Below are 23,145 nucleotides of genomic sequence, written 5' to 3' on the forward strand. Positions count from 1 at the left end.
GGCCAGCTGGGCTGGAGCAAAGAGGGGCAGCTGCCTGGGTGAAGGAGGATGCAGGGATTGCACTGAGGGACAAATGGGGAGGGGAGATATCATGGGGTTGAGGGGAGTGAGGCTGGAGCAGAGGGAAGATGTGAGGGTGGATACAATTTGCAGAAGCTGCACTTTCCTTTACTCCCCACTTCTTTGCCTCCCTCCCCAGCTAACTATTTGGCTGCATTTTCACCCTTTCACCTTTTCTCTGTTACTCCCCCAGCACCCTTTCACTCCCTAACTTCTTCTCGTAGTCCCACTCACACCCTCCTGCCACCAAACTGTCTTCCAGACCCTGCCGTGCACCTCACCTCCCACTCAGATCCTGTATCCCAATCCTACTCACAGGCAATCCTGTCTCGCATATTGAGCCCCTCATTTGTAGTCCCCCCCCAGAGCCTAAAGGGGGTCCACAAAATCCACTGACCCTGGAACCCAAGAAGAGTAAATCTGGCCTATGGTAAACCCTGAACCTCAGTCCTCTGTGTCCCTTCCCTTCCCTTCACCTCGTGGGGGCTGGAGTGCCAGAATAGTGAGGTGCTTCAGTTGGGGGCCACATCAGTGAGCGTTGGGGGGGGTTTGCTTTTTTTTTTTTTTTTTGCTTCTCACTTCTGTGGTCCCCAAGTGATTTTTTTTGTGGGTCAGTTGCTCCCGACCCAAAAAAGGTTCCCCATACCTACCATAAACAAAGAAAACATTGAATCCTTTTGTGTTGGACATAATATTTTAGTTTATCAAACTTCATTTTAAATAAAGTAACATGAGAAAGTTAAAAACTTAAAAAAACAACGAATAATCTAGCAGCACCTTAAAGACTAACAAAACATGTAGATGGTATCATGTGCTTTCGTGGGCACAACCCACTTCTTCAGATGACTGGAGTATTAAAAGTCCAGATCCAAGAATAAATAAGGGAAGGCGGGGGGGGGGGGGGGGAAGGAGGGAGGAGGGAGAATAGTGAATTAGATTGTTCAAGTTACAAGAGGCTGATAAGAACAATTTGAATCTCTATGGGTGCGTCTAGACTGGCATGATTTTGCGCAAAAGCAGCTGCTTTTGCGCAAAAACTTGCCAGCTGTCTACACTGGCCGCTTGAATTTGTGCAAGAGCACTGACGTTCTAATGTAAGAATTCAGTGCTTCTTGAGCAAATACTTTGATGCTCCCACTCAGGGATAAGCCCTCTTGCGCAAGAATACTTGCACAAGAGGGCCAGTGTAGACAGGCACCTTAATTTTTTGCGCAAGAAAGCCCAATGGCTAAAATGGTCATCGGAGCTTTCTTGCGCAAAAGCGTGTCTATACTGGACACAGATGCTTTTGCAGAAAAGCACTTTTTGCGCCAAAGCATCCGTGCCAATCTAGATGCTCTTTTGTGGAAATACTTTTAACGGAAAAGTTTTTCCGTTAAAAGTATTTCCGCAAATCATGCCAGTCTAGATGCAGCCTATAAGTACCCATTGTTAGGTTGGTTAAGTCATTAGGATGCAGAAGGCAGTGTGCGAGCCAGCTAATATCTTTATTCATTCCTTTCTGATGAGAATCACACTTGTAAATGAAGTTATATTCCAACTGTTCCCTATGTATTTGGCTTGTGGAATTGGCCTGAAACAACCCGGTGACTTTGAGATCCATTAATGAGTGCCCAGACAGGTTGAAGTGTTCTCCAATAGGTTTCTGTGTTGCCTTTTCAGATATCTGATTTGTGTCCATTAATTCTCTCACAGAGTAGGGCTACTCAACTTTGGAAGCCGTGGAGACCACAATGATATTCACAGCACATGTTGAGGGCCGCAACTTAAGTGTGGCTGCATATACATGCAAATAGTTTCTTTCACACTGATGGGCATGAATACAAAGATTAAGGCAGGGGTTCTCAAACTTGTGATACCGCGACCCCCCTCTCAGTTGCTCACAACCTCCCTCTCCATTGCTGCAACCACCCTCTTAGTGGCTCGCGACCCCCCTCTAAGTTGTTCACAACCCCCCACGGGGTTGAGAGCCACAGTCTGAGAAACACTGGATTAAGGCAAAACTACACAACACGCAGGCCCTATTTAAGTCGGTTCTGCTGATATTAATAAAAGGCAATATTTACCTGATTTCCACCCATATGACAGCACTTTTAATGAACAATGACAGTCCAGGAATTTAACTACTAAAACCCATACAAACAAAAGACTATTATATTGACTACTTTTTTATTTTGGCTCCCACCTGCAGGCCACATATTGAGCCCCGCATAAACCCAAACTGCACCGTGGGCTGCATGTGGCCCGCAGGCTGCATGTTGAGTAGCCCTGCCATAGAGACTGTCCAGTCTGGCCAATATACATGGCAGTGGGGTATTGCTGGCATAGATCACATTGGTGGATACACAGTTAAATGAGCCCCTGATGTAGTGGCTGAGGTGGTCAGATCCAGTGATGAAATCACTGTGTGGATGTTTGGGACGGAGTTGGCACCAGGGCTGATGGGAGGGGTTGATTCCTAGAGGGTTATGATTGAAGTGTGTTGTGTGGTTACTGTAAAGAATTTGTTTGAGGTTAGGGGGTTGTCTGTAGGCAAAGATTGTCCTTCTCCCCAAGGCCTGTGAAAGTGATGGGTCATTTTCCAGAATAGGTTGTAGACTGTTGATACTGTGTTGGAGGGGTTTAAGTTGTGGGCTATAGGTGATGACGAGAGGGAATTCTTTTGTTTTCTCTTCTTGGCGTGTCTTGAAGTAGTTCATGTCTGGGTACTCTTCTGGCTCTGTTGATCTGTTTTTTCACTTCTCCAGGTGGGTATTTTAGTTTTAAGAATGCGGTATATAGATCCTGTAGGTGTTTGTCTCTGTCTGTGGGATTGGAAAAGAATTGGTTGTATCTTAAGGCTTGGCTGTAAACAATAAATTGAAAAATGTGTCTGGGATGGAAGCTAGAGGCATGAAGGTAAGTGTAGCAATTGGAAGATTTACGGTATATGGTAGTGAAAATGTGTCCATCATGTAATTGTACTGTAGTGTCAAGGAACTGGATATCTTGTGTGGACTGATCCAGGCTGAAGTTGATGGTGGCATAAAATTGTTGAAATCCCTGTGAAATTCTTCAATGGTCTCTTTTCCCTGGGTCCATATGATGAGGATGTCATCAATGTAGCGTAAGTAGAGTAAGGATGCTAGGGGGAAGAGAGCTGAGGAAATACTGTTCAAGGTCAGCCATAAAGATGCTGGCATATTGTGGGGCCATGCAAGTGCCCATGGCTTGCCACTGACTTGAAGATACAAATTGTATACGAATCGGAAGTAGTCGTAGGTGAGGACAAAATCGCAGAGCTCTGTAACCAGGTGTGCAGGTGTATCATCACGGATGGTGTTCCTCATAGCCTGAAATTCGTCTTCATGTAGACCATTGGTGTAAAGAGCTTCTACGTCCATGGAGACCAGGATGCTGTTTTCAGGCTTAATCTGTTAAATAATTTAAATTACACCATTCTCCCCAGCTGCAGCACTAGCAAAATGGCTCGGGTGTAATTATTTAATTAACGGTGAGTTTCCATTAGCAACGGGTAGTCTGTGGAAAGGTTTGAAGAGGGCAGGGCCTCAAGAAAGAGGTGGGGTCTTGGGGAAGGGATGGGGTAGATTCTGCCATGCTGTGACATTTAAAAAGTGATCTTGAGTGTAAAAAGGTTGGAGATCACTGTGCTAGAAGTCCTATGTCCCATATTATATAGGAAGCCAGATTACATGATCACAATGGCCCATTCTGGGCTGCAAATCTAAGAAAAATGTACCTTTTCTGTAAAAAGATTGTTTCAATTAATTGGTGTTTTTCCAGTCACACTTTTAGTTGAAATTCCAGGCTGGATCTTGTACTAGACTTTTTTTTTTTTTTTAAATATCCTCAAATGTTATACCTAGTCTACTCTGGAACATTTTTGTGACAGGTCCATGGCTCTTAGAAAGTTATTCTATTGCCTAGCTAACTTTACTGTTAGAAACATGACTATCAATATTTAGAAAAAAAATGTAGTTTTGTAAATTTTTTAGAATTAGAATCTCTCACACTGGGGTCCTCCTCGGAGTACATAAGGGAACTTCTGGGGGGGCTGCAGGCCCTGCTGATCATTTCCTCTCCCTCTCTCCAGGGGCTAAGACAGGCCCCATACCTGCCCTGGTTCTGCATGGCTCCTGGAAGTGGCCACAAGGCATCTGAAAGCCCTACGTGCATGGCTGGCCAAGGAGGCTTTGCATGCTGCCCCCGCCCAAGTGCCGGCTTCTCAGCTTCCAATGGTTGGGAACCATGACCAATGGGAGTTGTGGGCCAAGGGCAGTGTGAAGAGCCTCCCTGGCTGCCCATTCACCAAGGAGATACAGGGACTTGGTGGCTACTTCCTGGGAGCAGCAGTAGATGCTACTGGATCCCTGCACTCCGAACCTTCTCCTGTACCTCAACCCCTGTCCTAGCCCAAAGTGCCTTCCAGTACCCAAACTCCCTTCTGGCATCCCTCAACATCCCAACCCCTTTCCCTAGTCTGGAACTCCTCCTACATTCCCACATCTTTGGCTCCATTCCAGAGCCCACACTTTCATCCAAAGCCTTCACCTCAAACCTCTAATCCTTTTTGTGTAAGTGAGCTAGGATGAAGGATAGTGACAGAGGGAAGGGAGATAGAGCAAGTGGGGAGTGGGACCTCAGTGAAGGGGTGGATCCAGAAGTCCCTCAAATTTTAAAAATAATTGGGGTCCTTGGGTTACTAAAGTTTGAGAACAGCTGTTTTAGAACACTCAAATATTGTATCTGATCAATGTGTATCTTTACTTAAGCCTAAAACATAGATTCAAGTAGCACAATAATACAGGTTAAAGATTCAGTTTAAGTATGGATACATATCTATAACGAGTTTTTTTTGTTATTATAATCAGCAAGATGACTGCAAGTGGTACATTTTGGTATTCAGATTTATTTGTCCTTCAGTGACTTCCTTATTACTTTTGCTTAGTTTGCAAGTTTTTCCCATTTTCTCTACTGTCAACATAAAGTTCAAATCAGACACTTGAAAATTAAGCCGTGGATCTCCCCTTGGATACATTTTAAAAAAGGTACTCAGAAAAAACGTTATGTATGTTGATAATACTAGGTAAAAAAAGAAGAAAACATTGTGGGAGCAGGACAGTCTGGCAATCAGGGTTCAAAGAACCCAAGTGGAGAAAATAAGATTTAAATTCAAAATCTCATGAAAGGAAACACTTTATTCGCCTTCAGAAGCTTGCTTAAAACTATGCTTTTCAGTGACATCTTCAAAAAAACCTTTGAGAACCATGAGGTGCTGGTGTACCTAGATCTATTGCCTAGCATGGTGACCAGCATGTTCTCCCTCCCCTGTCTGTCTGTAGTCTCAGGTATTATAGTTGGATCGTACAATCTTTGGGGCAGGGACAGTCTTCTTGTTCTGTGTATACAGTGCCTAACAAGAAGGATCCCTAAGCATCAAAAAGGATCTTAAGGTGCTACAATAACAATATTACTAGCAACCCGATTTAAAGGGTATTTGCTAATTCAAAAAAAAATTCCTAACCATGTGTGACAGGGTGGAGTAGGCCCTGAGGCTTCCTGCTGGAAGCTTGTGGCCTTGCCACACCCTGTCCTACAAGAAAAGGACAATAGAGAAGTCATCTCAGGATTCTAGAGTGGCTGCAGAGAAAGCGGCCAATCAGGGGCCAGGAAAGCTTACAAAAAGAAGCTGAAGAACAGAGTTGCAATTAGTGTCACTGGAGTCTTCAAGGTGTGCAGATTGTGAGGCTGGATGGCTGAGAAAGGGAAAGCCCTGGAGGCATCATTTTAAGAGGAGAACAAACTAAGAGGGACACTAACAGAGGGTACTGAGATGGGCCCCTGTTAAGAGTGCACTCCAAAAAGGAATGAGTGATTCACACCAGGCTGTGTAACATGGCTGGAGGACTGAATAGCCGAAAAGGCTGTCAAACTGAGGGAATGCAGGCACTCGGTCAGACAGGGGTGCTCACAAGAGGAGAATGCTATTCCATCACACCATGCTACCAGTATCTTAGATTATTAAACTGAATTTTTTTCAAAATCTAGTACCTTTTGCACTTGCAAACATGCTAACAATGGAAAACACTTACCTCCTCCCATTGAATGAATTACAAAAAAACACTGCAGACAGTCGCAGTGTTCTGCAGTCCTCCTCAGCTTTTCCACAATGTGTTCCCGATACTGACAGCCATATAGTTTATGACCTACAGCCCTGGAAATAAGAAAATGAAAACTTCCAGCTTTGCACGTTAATTCTTCCTATTCTAGTTTGTACACATGCCTGCTGAATGGTTCAAAATCTGTACTCAGTATTTTGTTCTCAAAATAAATATAAATTAATACAAGAGCGGCCATACTGGGTCAAAACAAAGGTCCATCTAGCCCAGTATCTTGTCTACTGACAGTGGCCAATGCCAGATGCCCCAGAGGGAGTGAACACAACAGGTAATTATCATGTGATCCCTCTCCTGTCATCCATTTCCAGACAAACGTAAGTTAAGGACACCATTCCTACCCATCCTGGCTAATAGCCACTGATGGACCTAATCTCCATGAATTTATCAAGCTCTTTATTGAACCCTATTAAAATCCTAGTCTTCACAACATCCTCTGGCAAAGAGGATCACAGGCTGACTGTGTGCTGAGTGAAAAAAACCTTCCTTTTATTTGTTTTAAACTTGCTGCCTATTAATTTAATTTGGTGACCTCTAGTTATTATATTATGGGAACAAGTAAATAATTTTTCCTTATTCACTTTTTCCACATCAATGATGATTTTATAAACCTCTATTAAAACCCGCCCCCTAGTCTCCTCTTTTCTAAGCTGAAAAATCCAAGTCTTTTAAAACTCTCTACATATGGGACTCATTCCAAACCCCTAGTCATTTTTGTTGCCCTTCTCAGAACTTTTTCCAGATGACCTGACCACATTGGTATGCAGTATTCAAGATGTGGGAGTATCCTCTGTCTTATTCTCTATCCCTTTTTTAATGATTTCCAACATTGTTTGCTTTTTTGATTGCCACTGCATACTAAGTGGATGTTTTCAGAGAACTATCCACAATGACTCCGAGATCTGTTAGTTGTAGCTAAATTAGTCCCCATCATATTGCATATATAGTTGGGATTATTTTTTCCAATGTGCATTACTTTACATTTATCAATATTAAATTTCATTTGTCATTTTATTGCCCAATCAGTTGATTGTGAGAGATCTTTTTCAAACTCTTCACAGTCTGCTTTGGTCTTAACTATCCTGAGCAGTTTAGTGGCATCTGCGAATTTTGCCACCTGTTTTCCCCTTTCTCCAGATCATTTACAAATAAATTGAATAGGACTGGTCCCAGGAGAGGCCCTTAGAGGACACCTCTAGTTATCACTCTTCATTCTGAAAACTTATAATTTATTCCTACCCTTTATTTCTTGTCTATTAACCAATTATCAATCCATAAAAGGACCTTCCCTCTTATCCCATGACAACTTACTTTACTTGAGAGCCTTTGGTGAGGGACCTTGTCACAGGCTTTCTGGAAATATAAGTATACACTATATCCACTGGTTCCCCCTTTTCCACATATTTGTTGACACCCTCAAAGAACTCTAGTAGATTAGTAAGGCTTGATTTCCCTTTACAGAAATCATGTTGGTTTTCCCCCAACAAATTATATTCATCTATGTGTCTGACAATTGTATTTACTATAGTTTCAACTAATTTGCCTGGTACTGACTTTAGACTTACTAGTCTATAATTGCCAGGATCACCTCTAAAGCCCTTTTTAAATATTGGTGTCACATTAACTACCTTCCAGTCATTAGGTACAGAAGCTGATATAAAGGATAGGTTACAAACCACAGTTAGTAGTCCCCCAATTTTATATTTGATTTCTTTCAGAACTCTTGGATAAACACCATCTGATCCCGGTGACTTGTTACTGTTAACGTTTATCAATTTGTTCCAAAACATCCTCTAATGACACCCCAGTCTGGGACAATTTCTCAGATGTGTCACCTAAAAAGAATGGCTCAGGTTTGGGAATCTCCCTAACATACTCAGTTATGAAGACTCAAACAAAGAATTCATTGAGTTTTTCTGCAATGACTTCATCATCTTTGAGTGCTCCTTTAGCATCTCGATCGTTCAAGGGCCCCACTGGATGTTTAGCAGGCTTTCTGCTTCTGATATACAGGCAGTCCCCGGGTTACGTACAAGATAGGGACTGTAGGTTTGTTCTTAAGTTGAATCTGTATGTAAGTCGGAACTGGTACATATTGTAGGGGAAACTCTAGCCAAACATTTCTCCAGAGCTCAGTTTTATTCTCCCACACCTCACTTCCCTCAGTCCTTTATTCTCAAGCTGAGGTGTCTGCTGAGAAAAGCCGCTCCGCGTCTCCCTGGTCTGCTGGGGGGGAGGAGGAGGGCGCGCTAGCTTCGCGTCTCCCTGGTCTGCTGGGGGGAAGCAGCTAGTGCGGGGTTGCCTCACCCCGTTTGTAAGTAGGGATCCAATGTAAGTCGGATCCATGTAACCCGGGGACTGCCTGTACTTGGAAAACATTTTGCTATTACTTTGAGTTTTTGGCTAGCTTTTCTTCAAACTCTCGTTTGGCCTTTCTTATTATATTTTTACACTTAATTTGACAAAGTTTATGCTTAATTAATTAATAATGGAGATTGACTATCTCCTAGAACTGGAAGGGACCTTGAAAGGTCATCGAGTCCAGTCCCCTCCCTTCACAGCAGGACCAAGTACCACCCCTGATGAATTATTGCCCCAAATGGCCTCCACAAGGATTGAATTCACAACGCTGGGTTTAGCAGGCCAATGCTCAAACCACTGAGCTATCCCTCCCCCCAATGCTCCTTTCTATTTTCCTCACTAGGATTTGACTTCTACTTTTTAAAATATGTCTTTTTCATCTCTTACTGCTTCTTTTACTTGGTTGTTAAGCTATGGTGGCACTTTTTTGGTTCTCTTACTGTATTTTTAAATTCGGGATATACATTTAAGTTTGGCCTCTATTATGGTGTCTTTGAAAAGTTCCCATGATGCTTACAGGGATTTTACGTTTCTCACTGTGCCTTTTAATTTCTGTTTAACGAATCTCCTCATTTTTTGTGCAGTTCCCCTTTCTGAAATTATAGTGTTGGGCTGCTGAGGTATTTTCCCCCACTAAGAAGGGATGTTAAATGTTATTACATTATGGTCACTACTTCTAAGCAGTCCAGTTATATTTACCTCTTGGGCCAGATCCTGCACTCCACTTAGAACTTAATCAAGAATTGCCTCTCCCCTTGTGCATTCCAGAACCAACTGCTCCAAGAAGCAGTCATTTAAGGTATCAAGAAATTGTTATTTCTGCATCCTGTCCTGTGGTGACACGTACCCCGTCAAAATGGGTATAGTTGAAATCACCCACTATTATTTAATTTTTTATTTTGATAGTCTCTCTAATCTCCCTTAGCATTTCATAGTCACTACCATTGCCCTGATCAGGTGGGCAATAAATGTATCCCTGCTGATAAATTCTCATTATTAGAGCATGGAATTGCTATTCACAGAGATTCCGTGAATATTTTGGCTCATTTAATATTTTTACTTCATTTGACTCTATATTTTCTTTCACGTATAGTGCCACTCCCCCACTTGCACAACCTGTTCACCTGTGATATTGGCAACTGGAATGTTGTACAAAATTATGATAGAGCATAACAGAAGTACTGCTTACTTTTTTAAAGTCACAAATAGGAAGAAAGGGACTATTTTTCCTTCAATCTTACGATCAGTGAAAATTAGACATCCCCATTGAGGGGGAAAGGCTACCTTCACACTATTTAGTATGCGCCTGTTAGTCTTCATTTGTTTTTAATATGGAAACCCTGAATACTGGAGTTTATAATTACAACCATTATAAATGGTAATACTTAGGTCTTCTCCAGTACCACTTCCTGATAAATAACTAACACTACTGTGTTAAGAAACTCAATATTATGGAATTCTCAACTGGTATGTTACTCCCTAGTTTGGGATATCTGTTTAGAAACAATCCACTCTTTCGCTGAGTATTAGAGATGTACTAAAACCTCAGAGAAAATTTGGACATTCACTCTGTTATCTACATTATTTTGAGTTTCTCCTCCCTTTTTTGTGACTTAGTGCATATGTCACGTTATTGGACTGTGAGGGGAGCAGCCGGGTCACTGCTGCACGTATGGGGGGGTGTTCGCCCCAAAAGTGGTATAAAGGGGGCCATTTGAGGGGTCAAACAAAAGCTTACTTTCTTCTGATTCTGTATCTGCTCTTCATATATCTGTATAATGTCTGTGTGTAGAGTCAGGAATCTGTAATCTGTATGGAGACTGGGAGTCTCTCTGAATGTGGTTGAGCATTGGGCAGAGCCCGGCCTTTGGACATGCTAATTAGTGAGGCCGTGTGGGACAATAGCGCTCAATGGGCCAAGGACACACCTCGGGAATGGTGACCGACACCTAAGGGCTACCAGCAGGGAACACAGTGACAGGCTGCTGGCCAGATGACCTGCTGCAGCCAAGAGACCAGGGAGGATGTATAAAGATGCCATGTGGCTGACTCCAACTTGGTACTCAGCTCAGCACTTCATCCCAGAGGCAGCAGTGCAGGGATCGAAGAGCTGGAAAGAACTGTGGACCCATCCTAACCTAGGATGTGCAACTAAGGACTTCTAAGCCAGCAGCTATAACATCTCTGCTAGAGCCTGTATCGAGAACTAGGAGATTCAATGCATGTAAAGTATCTTTTAACAACCTTACTCTCATGCTTTTCTTTCTGGTAGCAATAAACCTTTAGATGTTAGATGCTAAAGGATTAGCTCAGTGTGATTTGTGGGTAAGATCCGGAGGGTAAATTGACTTGGGATCTGTAGCTGGTTTCTTGGAACTGGACAGAACTTGTTTGGGGTAAGTGGGATTGGGTTTTAAGACCCCCCCCCACCTGTGTATGAGGCCCGGGGCCATCTGGGGCACAGACATTGCTGGGGTGTTGGAGGGGTTTTGCTCATGAGGCTTCAGGCAGGCTGTGGGACTGGTTTGTGGCCTGTTTGGAAAGGTCACCAGTCTGGGGGCTGTAAGGAGCCCCGAATTTGAGCAATTTGCCCTGAGCGGACGCCCTCAGCTGTGCCCAGACCAGCCCGGTCTGTCACAGCATAGGCTAAAAGTCCAAAGTTCATTTGCTCCTGTTACTGACTCCTCACTCGCTCTCTGTGCAAGGGGAATGATGTCCCAAACTAGATTATGATCTCCCGTAAAGAATGAGCACCATGATGAGAATACCTAAGAAACAAATGATCCTTTCTTCATGCAAGTAGGCTCAGTAACAAAAAACAGCAAGGGCAATGGAACACAGAAGAAATGTTATATTAGCAGAATGATGCATAAAACAAAACACTTTTCAAAGTTCTCCTTAAGGTGACAAATTCTAAGATTTACTGTTGATGCAGTTCCCACCGGTTCAACAGAATCTACTAGAAAGACATTACTATCATTTCCCTTCTCAACTGCCGTCTACTTAGTAGCTAAAATTGTTTTATGAAGAAGAGTTTATTCTCACCAGTTGTTCCCTGAACCAGAAACATCTGTGATGAGCTGCTTGCTATCAAATACATCTCTCAATGGCCCCTGCAGTATTTCATTCACTACACCCTCCTCCATGTCAATCAAGAGAGCCTTAGAGAAAGAAAAAATTTAATTCAGTCAGTATGCCACTCTTTGAAAATGTTACACAAAAAGATATGCGAGTACTTGCAAGATAAAAGGTATCTTGTGCCTTTAAAGTTTTAGGCATAAAGATATTATTGAAAAGATGCATTATGACTGAAGCTAATTTTAGAAAAATTCACCTTGATCTTTTTGTCAAAAAACAAAGTTTAATGAAGCATTATTTCAGTGGCTGCAACTTTTGAATACTGTTCAAAATTTGAAGAGTTAAAGGTATAATATGCTAAATATTTAGTAAAAATTGGCATAGCTTTTCAGAGAAGTTTCTTCTTAAAATTTCAGTTTTAGTTTGAGAAGCATGTCTGAAATTGTGCATTTAAGATGAAAGGTAAACACAACATTGAAATTATGAACTCTTTATACTAAGAGTATGCAATGTATCTGAAATTATCTTCTATTGATTGTCTTACTCTTGCTTTTAAAGACAGGATTTTTCCTTTGTAAATATCAGCACCATCACCACCAGTTCTGGAAAAGGGAGAAATTTTTTCATCAGATCAAAATCATCATGGAAGCGATAGAATTTTAATAATATTGTCTTTACTCCTCATTGATCTCTGCTGTCCACGTAGGTCTGACCAAATGTAAAACAAACACACACAACGCAAAACACTCCCCTCAAACAGATATAAAACATTCTTTACTAGCAAAGTCTTCATGGAAAGTCCCTAAGTTTTTACAGGATCCCATCCCACTGTTATCTTAAGAACAAAGTCACTTGGAAACAAAGATAATCAATATTAAATATTCACCACCAGAAATATTCCCCTACTCTACATATGCAAGTTTCAGCTTAGTTATTGGCCATACTTTTCAGTTTAATCTCATACTTGAATCATGGGGTCAGTTCCATCAGAAGGGGAGTGTCTAGACTACAGGGTTTTTTCGAAAAAAGTGGCCTTTAAAAAAAAAAAAAAAAACCTTCCCCTGCATCTAGACAGCCGCCGCGTTCTTTCGAAATTAGATAGAAAGAACACAGAGGTTTTTTCAACTGCAGTAAACCTCGTTTTATGAGGAAGAACGCCTTTTTTCAAAAGTGCTCTTCAAAAAAAAAAAAAAAAAGTGTTCTTGAATGCAAACAGGGCTTTTCCGAAAGAGAGCATCCAGACTGCCTGGGTGCTCTCTTTCGAAAAAGCATCTTGCTTTTCCGAAAGAAGTGATTGCAGTCTAGACGCTCTCTTTCGAAAGAAGCTTGTAGTCTAGATGTACCCAAGGTGTGGGCAGCGAAAGATCGTTCCAAACCATTTCTCACCTTACCAGTATCGAGAGGCCCCAAGTACATGCGTCCAGATACAACAATATGGATGCCCCCTTGCAGTGTGTTATGTCAGCTTGGGTTCACTAGAGCATACAGTGTTCCAGCTAGGAATGTAAAAATTTGTTAAAAAGGTAACTCTAATTGCTCAAAAAAAACCTTACTAGTTACTACTAGTGTGCTACTTACTTGGCACTGCAGTATAAAGTTTAAATATGTTTTTAGAATGGGTCGCATAAAGCTGGCCGTAGACTACTCAGGAATCCCTAAATATCAGGGAAAACGTATCTATTCCTGAAAATCAGCTTTCTAGCTGCCTCTGAAGTGCAAAGCAGCCAAAAAAATATTGTTACTCCCTCTCCTTATGCCAGGGGTGGGCAAAAGGCCCTTCATGGGCTGGATCTGGCGCGCCTAGCGGATTGATCTGGCCTGCGGAGACCCTGATGCTCTCGTGCCCTCAGGACAATCAGGGCCTTGGGGCAGGGAGAAGCACAAATTTTCCTCTGCCCGGCCCCCGCCCTGCAAGGAGCACACAGCACTTAGAAGCACTATATGCTCCTGGCAGGGTAGGAGAAAACTCTGCAGACTCCCCCACCTCCAAACCCTTATTGGCCTGGGGGAGCACGTGATGTCTCCTCCCACTGACGGGCACAGGCATGTAGGGGGAATCTCTGGGGGCAAAGCCTTCATATGCTCCCCCACTTCCAGACCAATCACCATCTGTAGGTGGGGAAGTGAGAAGTATCCTGGTCCCACTCCTTCTGCCTGAGCCCCTGCCCCTTCTGGCACAGCTTGGGGCCATATTGAAGTGGCCCCCTGCAAAAAGTCATTGCCCACCTTACACAAAGGACCCAGCCAAAGATAAGCAAACAACCTCCCTTAGGGTACGTCTAGACTACATGCCTCTGGCGACAGAGGCATGTAGATTAGGCTACCCGACAGAGTAAAATGAAGCGGCGATTTAAATAATCGCCGCTTCGTTTAAATTTACATGGCTGCCGCGTTGAGCCGACAAACAGCTGATCAGCTGTTTGTCGGCTCAACGCGGCAGCCATGTAAATTTAAATGAAGCGGCGATTATTTAAATCGCCGCTTCATTTTACTCTGTCGGGTAGCCTAATCTACATGCCTCTGTCGCCAGAGGCATGTAGTCTAGACGTACCCTTAGTGGGTTTACCCAGGGCAGAGGGACATAAATTGAAAAATGTTTATTAAAGATAAAGCTCTCTCCTACTTCTGTCTTCACAGTCTTTGACTTTTTTCCACTTGTCTTCACTACCCTCAACACCAACTATCCCTAATGCACCAACCACCCTCACAAATATTTTCTAAGTTCTCCAAAGAAGCTTTTTAATTTTAATGTGATAAATAAAAAAAGCATACTATGTTTTTGTCTAGAAAAATGCTACACTGCACTACATTAAATTGATCCTGTGATTACTCCCTTACATTCCTATTGTGGACCTGTGTAGTTGACTAGGCTTATCGGGGGAAACAGGAGCCAATGTTGGGGGGAGTTGGTGTAAGAGCCAGTTCTCCCCAGCACCTTCTCCAATGTGCTGCCTGTCCCTGGGGCCCCCCAGGAGCTCTGCATTTAAAATTTAGTAGGAGCCGGGTGGGCAGGCAGCCCATCTCAGTCCCTGCTCATGCCAGTCCAGAAGCAAACCCTGCTGCGACTCTGCAATTTAAAATGCAGGAGCAGCTAGGGGGCAAGTTGCCTGGCTCCTACTGCATTTTAAATTGTAGAGCTGAAGCGGGGTTTGGTTCCACACCCAGCATGAGTGCCAGGACTGAGCCAGCTGCCTACTGACCAATTGAGTATATTGACTACTCAATTAGTTAAATACCCACTTAACATCACTAGTCCACAAAAGTACATAGTTGTCTAAAGTGGCACTATGGCATCTAAGTCCAACATTTAGGTACCAACCAGACCCTCAGGCTCCCTGCTCAGCTGCCACATTGCTTTGTAGGTACTTCAAGTACTTTGTCTCCAAGTTTCCTACATTAAAAACACTATGGCACCAAGTTTTTGCCAGTGAACATACACATATCCCACATTCTAGGTGCCCATCTCACACCTAAGCCCCACTGGGATCCTCAATCCAGATCCTGCCCTGCTGATATCACCTGGTAGGATTCTTCATAGGAGGCCGAAGTGCACACAAATCATACAGCAGTCCAGTCTTTGGTCCAGTGGTCTGCACACTCACCTGAGCAGTGGAGACCTATTTTCAGTTTCCCCAATGTGAAAAAGAAATTGGGACTTCTTCGTCCGAGCTGAGTCCACTCATCATTGGGCTAGAATCCTGCTCTCTGGCTTAATGCATCAACATTTAGGCTCAATGGAACACCTTCACCCAGAGAGATCTGCCCCAGAATAACCAATAGCTCAATGGGGGTCCCATTGATCTCAACTCTATTCTGCCCTAGCCTCGAGTCCCCCTGCACCAAAACTCCCTCTCAGAGCCTGCCCTCTGAACCCTGTCTGCAGCTCAACTCCGAACCCACTCCCACACTCCAAATCCTTTAGCTCAAGATCAGAGTCTGCACCCCAGTCCTTTGTCCCAACCTCATAGAAGTGAGTAAGGATGGGGGAGGGAGGGAGGATGGAGTGAGCAGGTGCGGGGCCTTGGAGAAGGGGAGGGAAGGAGGCAGGGCAAGGGTATTTGGATTTGAGGTAGATCCTGGATTGCACTTAAATTAAAAAAGTGATCTCATGCTTCAAAAGGTTGAGACCAATGCGATAGGCTAACCAACCAAATGCACAAAATGTGTGAATATCTTAATACTGCCAACATTACTGTTCAGGTGCTGTGTGTTAGAGTGCAAGTTGGATAAAGTGGAGTACTTCTGGGTATACGCTGGAGATTTAAATAAAGCTTATAGGGAGTCCTGGGGAGAGTTATCAACAGAACTGTAGGCAATATAAAAGCATAAAGGAATACAAACATTTCTAGCACCCATGCTTTTAAGGCTGTTACAGACTTTTCTGATACAAACTGAACTGTTAGCAAAAATCTTTATTCCCTCCTTTAAATAATTTCCTAGCCTTTTTTAAAGAGCATTGGCATATCTCACTAGGTTACCATTCAGAGTCAATGAGACAAGGAGCTGCAACTACTTGGATGAAACTGGATGGAAAAACTGTGGTCTGAGCTTTTCCTAACTATACTGGGTATGCATGTCTCCTGCCTGAAGAAAGAGAGGCAGTTTTATGACAGTAAATTCTTTGGGTCAAACATTGTATTGCCATCTAAGTTATCAAAAGTAAATACAAAACCAAGCCCTACATGTTTAGCAGCGACAGCATAATCTGTCAGTGGGAGGGAACTTCAGTGAAGGAGCCTGTGTCACAACTCACTTCCCAAAACATTACAGCCTCTTTTGGACTTTTGGAAACTGCATACAGTCAGGAAGAGCTACAGAAGCAGCAGTCCCATTACCTGCATTAGACTTGCAGCTTTGCTTATTGCCCTTCTCCTTTCCTGCCAGTATGAAGCATACATTTAAAGTTTGAGAGGTACCATTACGGGTCACTGGCAAATGTGATGGTTGCCATCTTACCTTCATCCAAGTACTGAATTTATGACCCCTAGAGCAAAAAAGGAGTGTCTTCAAAGTTTGTGCTAAAGAGCCAAGGTCTTTGGCAGGGAAGTTATCAAAGACTCACATATTTTGTGGACTGGAAGAAGGGATGGAGGAAATAGGAAGAATGTGAGAGATACACAATATATAAACATTGACCACAAGCAAATTGCATGACAACTAACATTGACAATTCACACCATAAAGATTTATGAATTTATACATTAAATACATCTATTTTAAATTTGTTTTTTTCCCTGTGTGTAAATGACAATTCACACCATAAAGATTTATGAATTTATACATTAAATACAACATCTATTTTAAATTTGTTTTTTTCCCTGTGTGTAAATCACATGCAACCATCCTCCTTCATTAGATCTTGGCAGGGTTTGAATCCCTTGAACTTCAGCTCTCTAGCACAGACCATTATTAGTTGAACTACAGGCTTAATTGCTATCCCCTTTCTAGGTCAGCCACTGAAGGACTGTAAAGATGTTTTCCTAGTGTGTTCCAAAGCCAGAATGTAGGATTAGCCGATTACCAATGTTCTGCTGCTGACTAGTGAATGGTTTTGTGTGTGCCGTATAGTACATAGTGTGTAGAGACAGGATAGCTCAAACTTGTTTAACAACTCTGAAATGCAGTATGGTGCAGTGTGTAAGATTGGAGAATGTCAAACAAACAAGGGACCTGTGGCTTCAGTGATCTTGCATAAGGTCTTCTGACTTTTTTTTTTTTTTTAAAATAGCCAGGAGTGTGTTCAGCAGCTCCTCACCATCTCCCACATTAGGATTCATGATCTAGTAGTAGTAAGGGTAATGAATTGTATGGGAATTTAAACAGCACTCAGAGGTTAGAATGGAGCTGCTACGTTTCTTTTTCTCCAATTTAGAATCTTCCCCCAAGATACAGGCTTATCTGAAGAGGCACATATGCTCTTCCTATCTGACTGGGTGATGGCATTTGTGATGCAGCAAATTTGTCATAAAATTAAAAGCTGGTGGTTTCACCTTAACGTATTTTCTGTTATGGCTAAAAAGTTATAAAACAGTCTATGGGATAAACACTATGGCTGTGTCTACACTGGGCCACTTATTCTGGAAAAGCAGCCGCTTTTCCGGAATAAGCTGCGAGCTGTCTACACTGGCCGTTTGCTTTTCCGGAAAAGCAATTATGATCCAATATAAAATTGTCATTGTTTTTCCAGAAAAAATATGCTGCTCCCGTTCGGGCAAAAGTCCTTTTCCGGAAAAACTATTCCGGAAAAGGGCCAGTGTAGACAGCACAGTAGTCTTTTCCGCAAAAAAGCCCTGATCGTGAAAATGACCATTGGGGTTTTTTTTTTTTTTTTTTTTTGCGGAAAAGCGCATCTACATTGGCACGGGCGCTTTTCCGGAAAAGCATCCTGCCAATGTAGACGCGCTTTTCCGGAAATACTTATAACGGAAAAACTGTTCCGTTTTAAGCATTTCTGGAAAAGGGTGCCAGTGTAGATGTAGCCTATGGGTAATCTAGACGTACCCTATATGTATAACTGGCATTCAAGAAATAAGCATGTGAGGAGCAGCAATGTGGTCACTGGATGGATGGCAGCATGTTTTTCATTTGTCCCCCTTTTACAAACAATCTAAATTTTGACTCATTGAAACAGTACTCAAAATGTATAGTTTGTATTTTGAGTTTTGCCATTTCAATGAATTCTTTACAAAATGAAGATTTAAAGCTATTTGTTAAAACTGAACTTTATAAAACAACCATAACTATCTTGCAGCTAGTGATTTACCAGTATTAGTCAGAAAGCTGATTAACAATGTTACAGCTAAATACAATATATGGTAAGCACCACCACTGTTCTATCCCTGTAAATTACACAGTATGTGGCTTAGATGCAAATATGTGAGCGAGTAGCAGGGATGTGTGATAGAATAAGTCTTTTTTTCTAAAACTCTAGCTACAAGTCTTAGTGCTCATGCTAGAAAAGTTCAGGTGCATTTTTCAACACCTGCCTAAATGGACTGTGCTTCTTATATGAATTCTTCTTGCAAGATCCCAATCAACACTAACAAACCATAATGATGAAGTCTGCCACTTAAATAGGACTATGTGGCTGAAGCAGAATATGTTTTATTTTAAAAGGAAGATTAACACACAGTCATAACTGACAGCTCCTTTCGAGCAAGAAAAGAGTAAAAAAAGGAGAATATTTTCATAGACTTAGAATAGCAAAGGCTCTATAGATAAAGAAGGACGACGACAGACACAACATATGGAAGTATAAGATGTTAAGATCTCTTTCTAGGACAACTAGTAGTTTGACCTGGAATACAGATTAAACTGAAGTTTATTCAAGGGAATAGCAGACAGAGATTGCTGAAGGTACCAAAATCAATTACTGTGATACATTTCAAATAGGTTTCTTGATTTAAAAAAAGAAGCTTACCTGGTATCCACATTTCTAAAGAAGCTGCTTAATGCTTCATCATAAATTCCTTTCTAAAAAACAGAAATGTTGCACAAGTTTTAAGTGAGCAATTATAGGGATTCTCTGTGCTATTTCTGGCTAACACTGAACAACAGTATTTAGTTAATATATATACACAGAGCTTTGAAATTATGAGAGTAAACAATTCAGGCAATAAAAAACATTTTAGTCAACATAAGATTTAACAAATATCACAACCAATATTAAATTTTCTTTTATTTTGCATTTCTGAAGATTTTTGTATTTTATGAAAAAAACAATGTATTTATTAGATAGCAACAGAATGAGCTGAACTGTTTTACATGTTATATTTGTTATGGCAGCATAGCTGGTCCATATCTACTATACAGCTGTCTACTTAAAGAGTAGGCTGAAAATAAAAGCATGTTGCTGTATACAATGCAATACCTGCACAATTGGTGCCAGTACTAGTTGCTTTGAAAGAAAGTAACCAAAAGGACTGTTCATCACAATCTTTAACAACACACTGAAATTTTCATCAAAGAATATCTGTACATTCCTTGCACACTGGACACATTTCCATGGAGGATCCTTAGCATGCTAATTTCAGGGCCCATTTATCTGTTACTCTGTCCTGTGCTCAATATAGAAATGACGATGGGACTTTAGTAAGGATGTAAAATCCCATTTAACCAGTGAACTGATCAATTGGGATCCAGTGAATGGGAGGCCACTCCAGCCCAGCTGGAATAGATGGGCTGCTGCTGGCCTCACAGGACTGATGGATCCACCGGCTCCACGGCTTCCCCAGCCCTGCAGAGTTACTGGTTTTGGTCCAGTAGACCTGTTGAGGCTAGAGCAGCCTTCTGCCTGCACTGAGACACAGGATGCTCCTAGGAACCGGTTACTGGTAAGCAGCACCCAGTAAGGATTATGCTTACTGGGTAACTGGTTAACCATTCACATTCCTAGACTTTAATGCACTTTTACAGTCCCTTGTATTTTGGATCCTGCCAGGGGCCTACTCAGATAAGGTAAAAAAAATACCAGAATTGCTCTGATATACACTCAGGCTTGCAGAAAGTAAATCCAGGTTTCATTTTAGGATTAGCGCCTCTCAGGAATGCCCAGAGCTGCTGCACCAAAAGACTAGAAGTCCCCTCTCAGTCCCATCTGGCCAGAGCACAGGAGAGGGAGACTAGGGCAACATGCCACCCAAGCCTCATGCTTACTTGGAGAACCATAGTGAGCTGTGTTCACACCCCCTTCATACAGGCCCGCCGCTCATTTGCAGTCCCACCCAAAGCTTTCACTCCTAACTGGAACCCAGGTTGTCTCTAGGTGGGTGTGAGGCCCAAGCCAACCGCCCCCCACTCCATCCCTCTTCCAGGTCCCCCCTCTGCTCTTCCCCGCATACTGTTGTTGCCTGCAGAGATAGGCTTGAACCCTGCTGCTGGCACCAGAAGCCTACTATTCCCGTGGGCCTATCGCTTGGGGGAGGATCTCGAGGGAACAGATGGGGGCCCAGTCCACTCCGCAGGCTCCCAGCTGTGCCACTCCACTTTCTGTGCTGCCAGTGAGTGCAAGGGCAGGCCTAACCCCGGCTGCTGGCACTAATGCCAAAGCCCGCCTCAGGCTCCCCAAAGCCTAGGACAGTTGTCCGAACCGGCCTATGGGCCGGGTGGCTCTTGCTGGAACCCTCACTCCCAACCCCAGCTCTGTCCTGCACTGGCGGGGTCCCTCCCACAGGAAGCTTTTTTACCCCGAGCGGCCCCGTTCATGGGACGTTTCGAAGCCGGTGGGACGGCGGCGGGTGGGGCGGGGCTGGGGGAAGCTCAAGTCACCGCCGGGAGATTTCAGAGACCCGCGACATGGACCCCTCCCGCCTTGCCCTGCGTCCAGCCCAGTAACCCCCGGGCCCCCGCTCCCCAGAGGCAGACGGTGGAGCGAGGGAGGAGACACCGCGCGGAGCCGCCCCGGGGCGAGGGAGGCGGGACTAACGGGACCCAGCAGCGTCCGGGGAGGGGCGGAGTTCGACTCCCAGGCTGCTCAGACCCAGTGGCCGCAGCGGCCCTATCGAGCTGCGGTGGCACCGTCCGCGGCCCGGCAGCTCCGCCCCGGCGGGGGTGGGAGCCGGAGCCGCTCGCGGGGCCGTTACCTTGTTGACGGCGGCGTGTTCCCTCAGCGCCAAGTCCCAGAAGCGGCAGCCGATCTGGTTCCCGCACTGGCCCACTGCAAAGCGGGGAGAGACAGGGGTCAGCGGGGCGAGGGCGGGAGGGGGAGGGGTGTCACACCGGCTTACCCTGCACTACCACCGACTGCGTCATGGGCGCCGCTCCAGGAGCCGTTACTAGGCGCGCGCGGGCAGCAGCCGCTGGGCTCCACCCCCACCAACCGGCGAGGTGCTAGCTCTGCCCACTAAAAATCTGGGTTCGAAAGTCCCGCCCCTCGCGTGGGCGGCGCCGGGCGCGAGGCTCACCCCTGCTAGGCTCGGCGTGGAAGGTACCATCCGGGCTCACATCCCCGCCGGGGTGAGAGTATGCGCGACATCTCCCCCCCCCCCATTGACTTCCTTCTCACGCAAATGGAACGCTCCGTGTGAAGGCTGCTGAACGTGGGTGGGCAAAGAGAGGGGCGGAGCCAGAGGTAGCAGATCCATGGCTTAGACTCCTAGAGCTGGAAGAGACCTCAGAAGGACATCAAGTCAGCCCCCTGCCCAAGACAGGACCAATCCCAATTAAATCAACCTAGCCAGGGCTTTGTCAGCTGAGACTTAAAAACCTCTAGGGCTGGAGATTCCACCACCTCCTCAGGTAACCCATTCCAGTGCTTCACCACCCTCCTAGTAAATAGTTTTTCCTAATATACAACCTAGATCTCTCCCACTGTAACTTGAGACCATTGTGCCTCTTCTGCCATTCCTCACTACTGTGAATAGCCTTTCTCCGGCCTCTTTGGAACCTCAGTTTAGGAAGTTAAAGGCTGCTATCAAATCCCTCTCACTCTTCTCTTCTACAGATTAAACACACCCAAATCCCTCAGCCTCTCCTTATAGGTCATATGCTCCAGTCCCCTAATCATTTTGATCACCCTCCGCTGGACCCTCTCCAATGCATCCACATCCTTCTTTTAGTTGGGGGCCCAGAACTGGACACAATGCTCCAGATGTGGCCTCACTAGAGCAGAATAAAGGGGAATAATCACTTCTCTGGATCTGCTGGTAATGCTCCTCCTAATTGCTCCTCTCTTGCCCTTGTATAGGCTGGTACCTTTTGTTGCCAAAACCTCCCAGTTTTGGCGACAAAAAACTTCCACCCCTGTGAGATACTTTTGTCTTTTCCCCTACCTTTATTGTTGACAAAAAGCCAGTATGGACTCTGCTGGGGTTTTTTTATGGCAAGAATTGGCTTCCAACAGTATCCTCAATGTCTACCCTGATGGCTGTGCTCCCTGTTTTGTGATATCTGCTGACCTGCAGGCATGCTTCCCCCCACCCCTTTCAAAGTGTAGGGAGGTATCTGACAGCTGAGTAAGCTGCTCTGTTTGGGGAACAAACAAAGAAAAATCATTGGAATGTTCCTGTTTGGCCCTTCTAGGAACACAGTGGCAGGCAGACTGCTGCTGCAGGGAGCGGGCTGGAGAGATTTCTGTGCTGCTTTGATATTCCTGAGCACAGAGAGCTCACAGAGCTATGAGTGACTCTCTAGAAGCGCAGGGATCAGCTCTGCCTTCCCACAACACTGCACTGCGAGATGCTTATCTGCATTGCTTTGCTCTGGGTGCTAGCAATGTGACCTTGAATATCAACAATGGGAGGCAGAAGAATTGGCTTGACTGCTTTTTTGCTTTTGGCAACTTTTGCATGTTGAAAGCACTTTCATTGCCAAACCTTCCCAATGTAGACATAATCCCTGTTGATATTGGGTGCTCTGTGAGCCCTAGTGATCTGGCCCTTCACTGGCATGTGCCACTGACTCCAGACAAAAAGATACTGTCACTGGAAGTTGAAGTGGAGCAGTACAGAGCATGGCATCATGACAGCCTCTA

At 44.1% G+C, this 23,145-nt stretch overlaps 1 protein-coding gene across 5 annotated transcripts in view; it reads right to left on the bottom strand.

Annotated features, from left to right (window-relative positions):
- Positions 1 to 21,622, bottom strand: part of TUBE1 (tubulin epsilon 1) — a 35,512-nt gene extending 13,890 nt beyond the window's left edge. For 2 of the 5 annotated variants that reach the window (XM_075923997.1, XM_075923996.1), the window contains exons 1-6: positions 21,401 to 21,538; positions 21,257 to 21,330; positions 19,096 to 19,148; positions 12,220 to 12,277; positions 11,643 to 11,758; positions 6,153 to 6,274 (exon numbers count right to left, since the gene is read on the bottom strand). In XM_075923997.1, coding sequence (XP_075780112.1) covers positions 6,153 to 6,274; positions 11,643 to 11,758; positions 12,220 to 12,277; positions 19,096 to 19,148; positions 21,257 to 21,330; positions 21,401 to 21,425 — 448 coding nt within the window. In that variant the 5' untranslated portion in view covers positions 21,426 to 21,538. Of the gene's footprint in view, positions 1 to 6,152; positions 6,275 to 11,642; positions 11,759 to 12,219; positions 12,278 to 19,095; positions 19,149 to 20,860; positions 21,195 to 21,256; positions 21,331 to 21,400; positions 21,539 to 21,577 lie in introns of those variants that run through there. The other 3 variants (XM_075923998.1, XM_014573700.3, XM_075923999.1) reach the window with 3 other exon arrangements.
- Between the last annotated feature and the right edge of the window lie 1,523 nt (positions 21,623 to 23,145).

The sequence above is a fragment of the Pelodiscus sinensis genome, chromosome 3, assembly GCF_049634645.1.
Source record: "Pelodiscus sinensis isolate JC-2024 chromosome 3, ASM4963464v1, whole genome shotgun sequence".
In the NCBI taxonomy this organism is placed as follows: Eukaryota; Metazoa; Chordata; order Testudines; family Trionychidae; genus Pelodiscus; species Pelodiscus sinensis.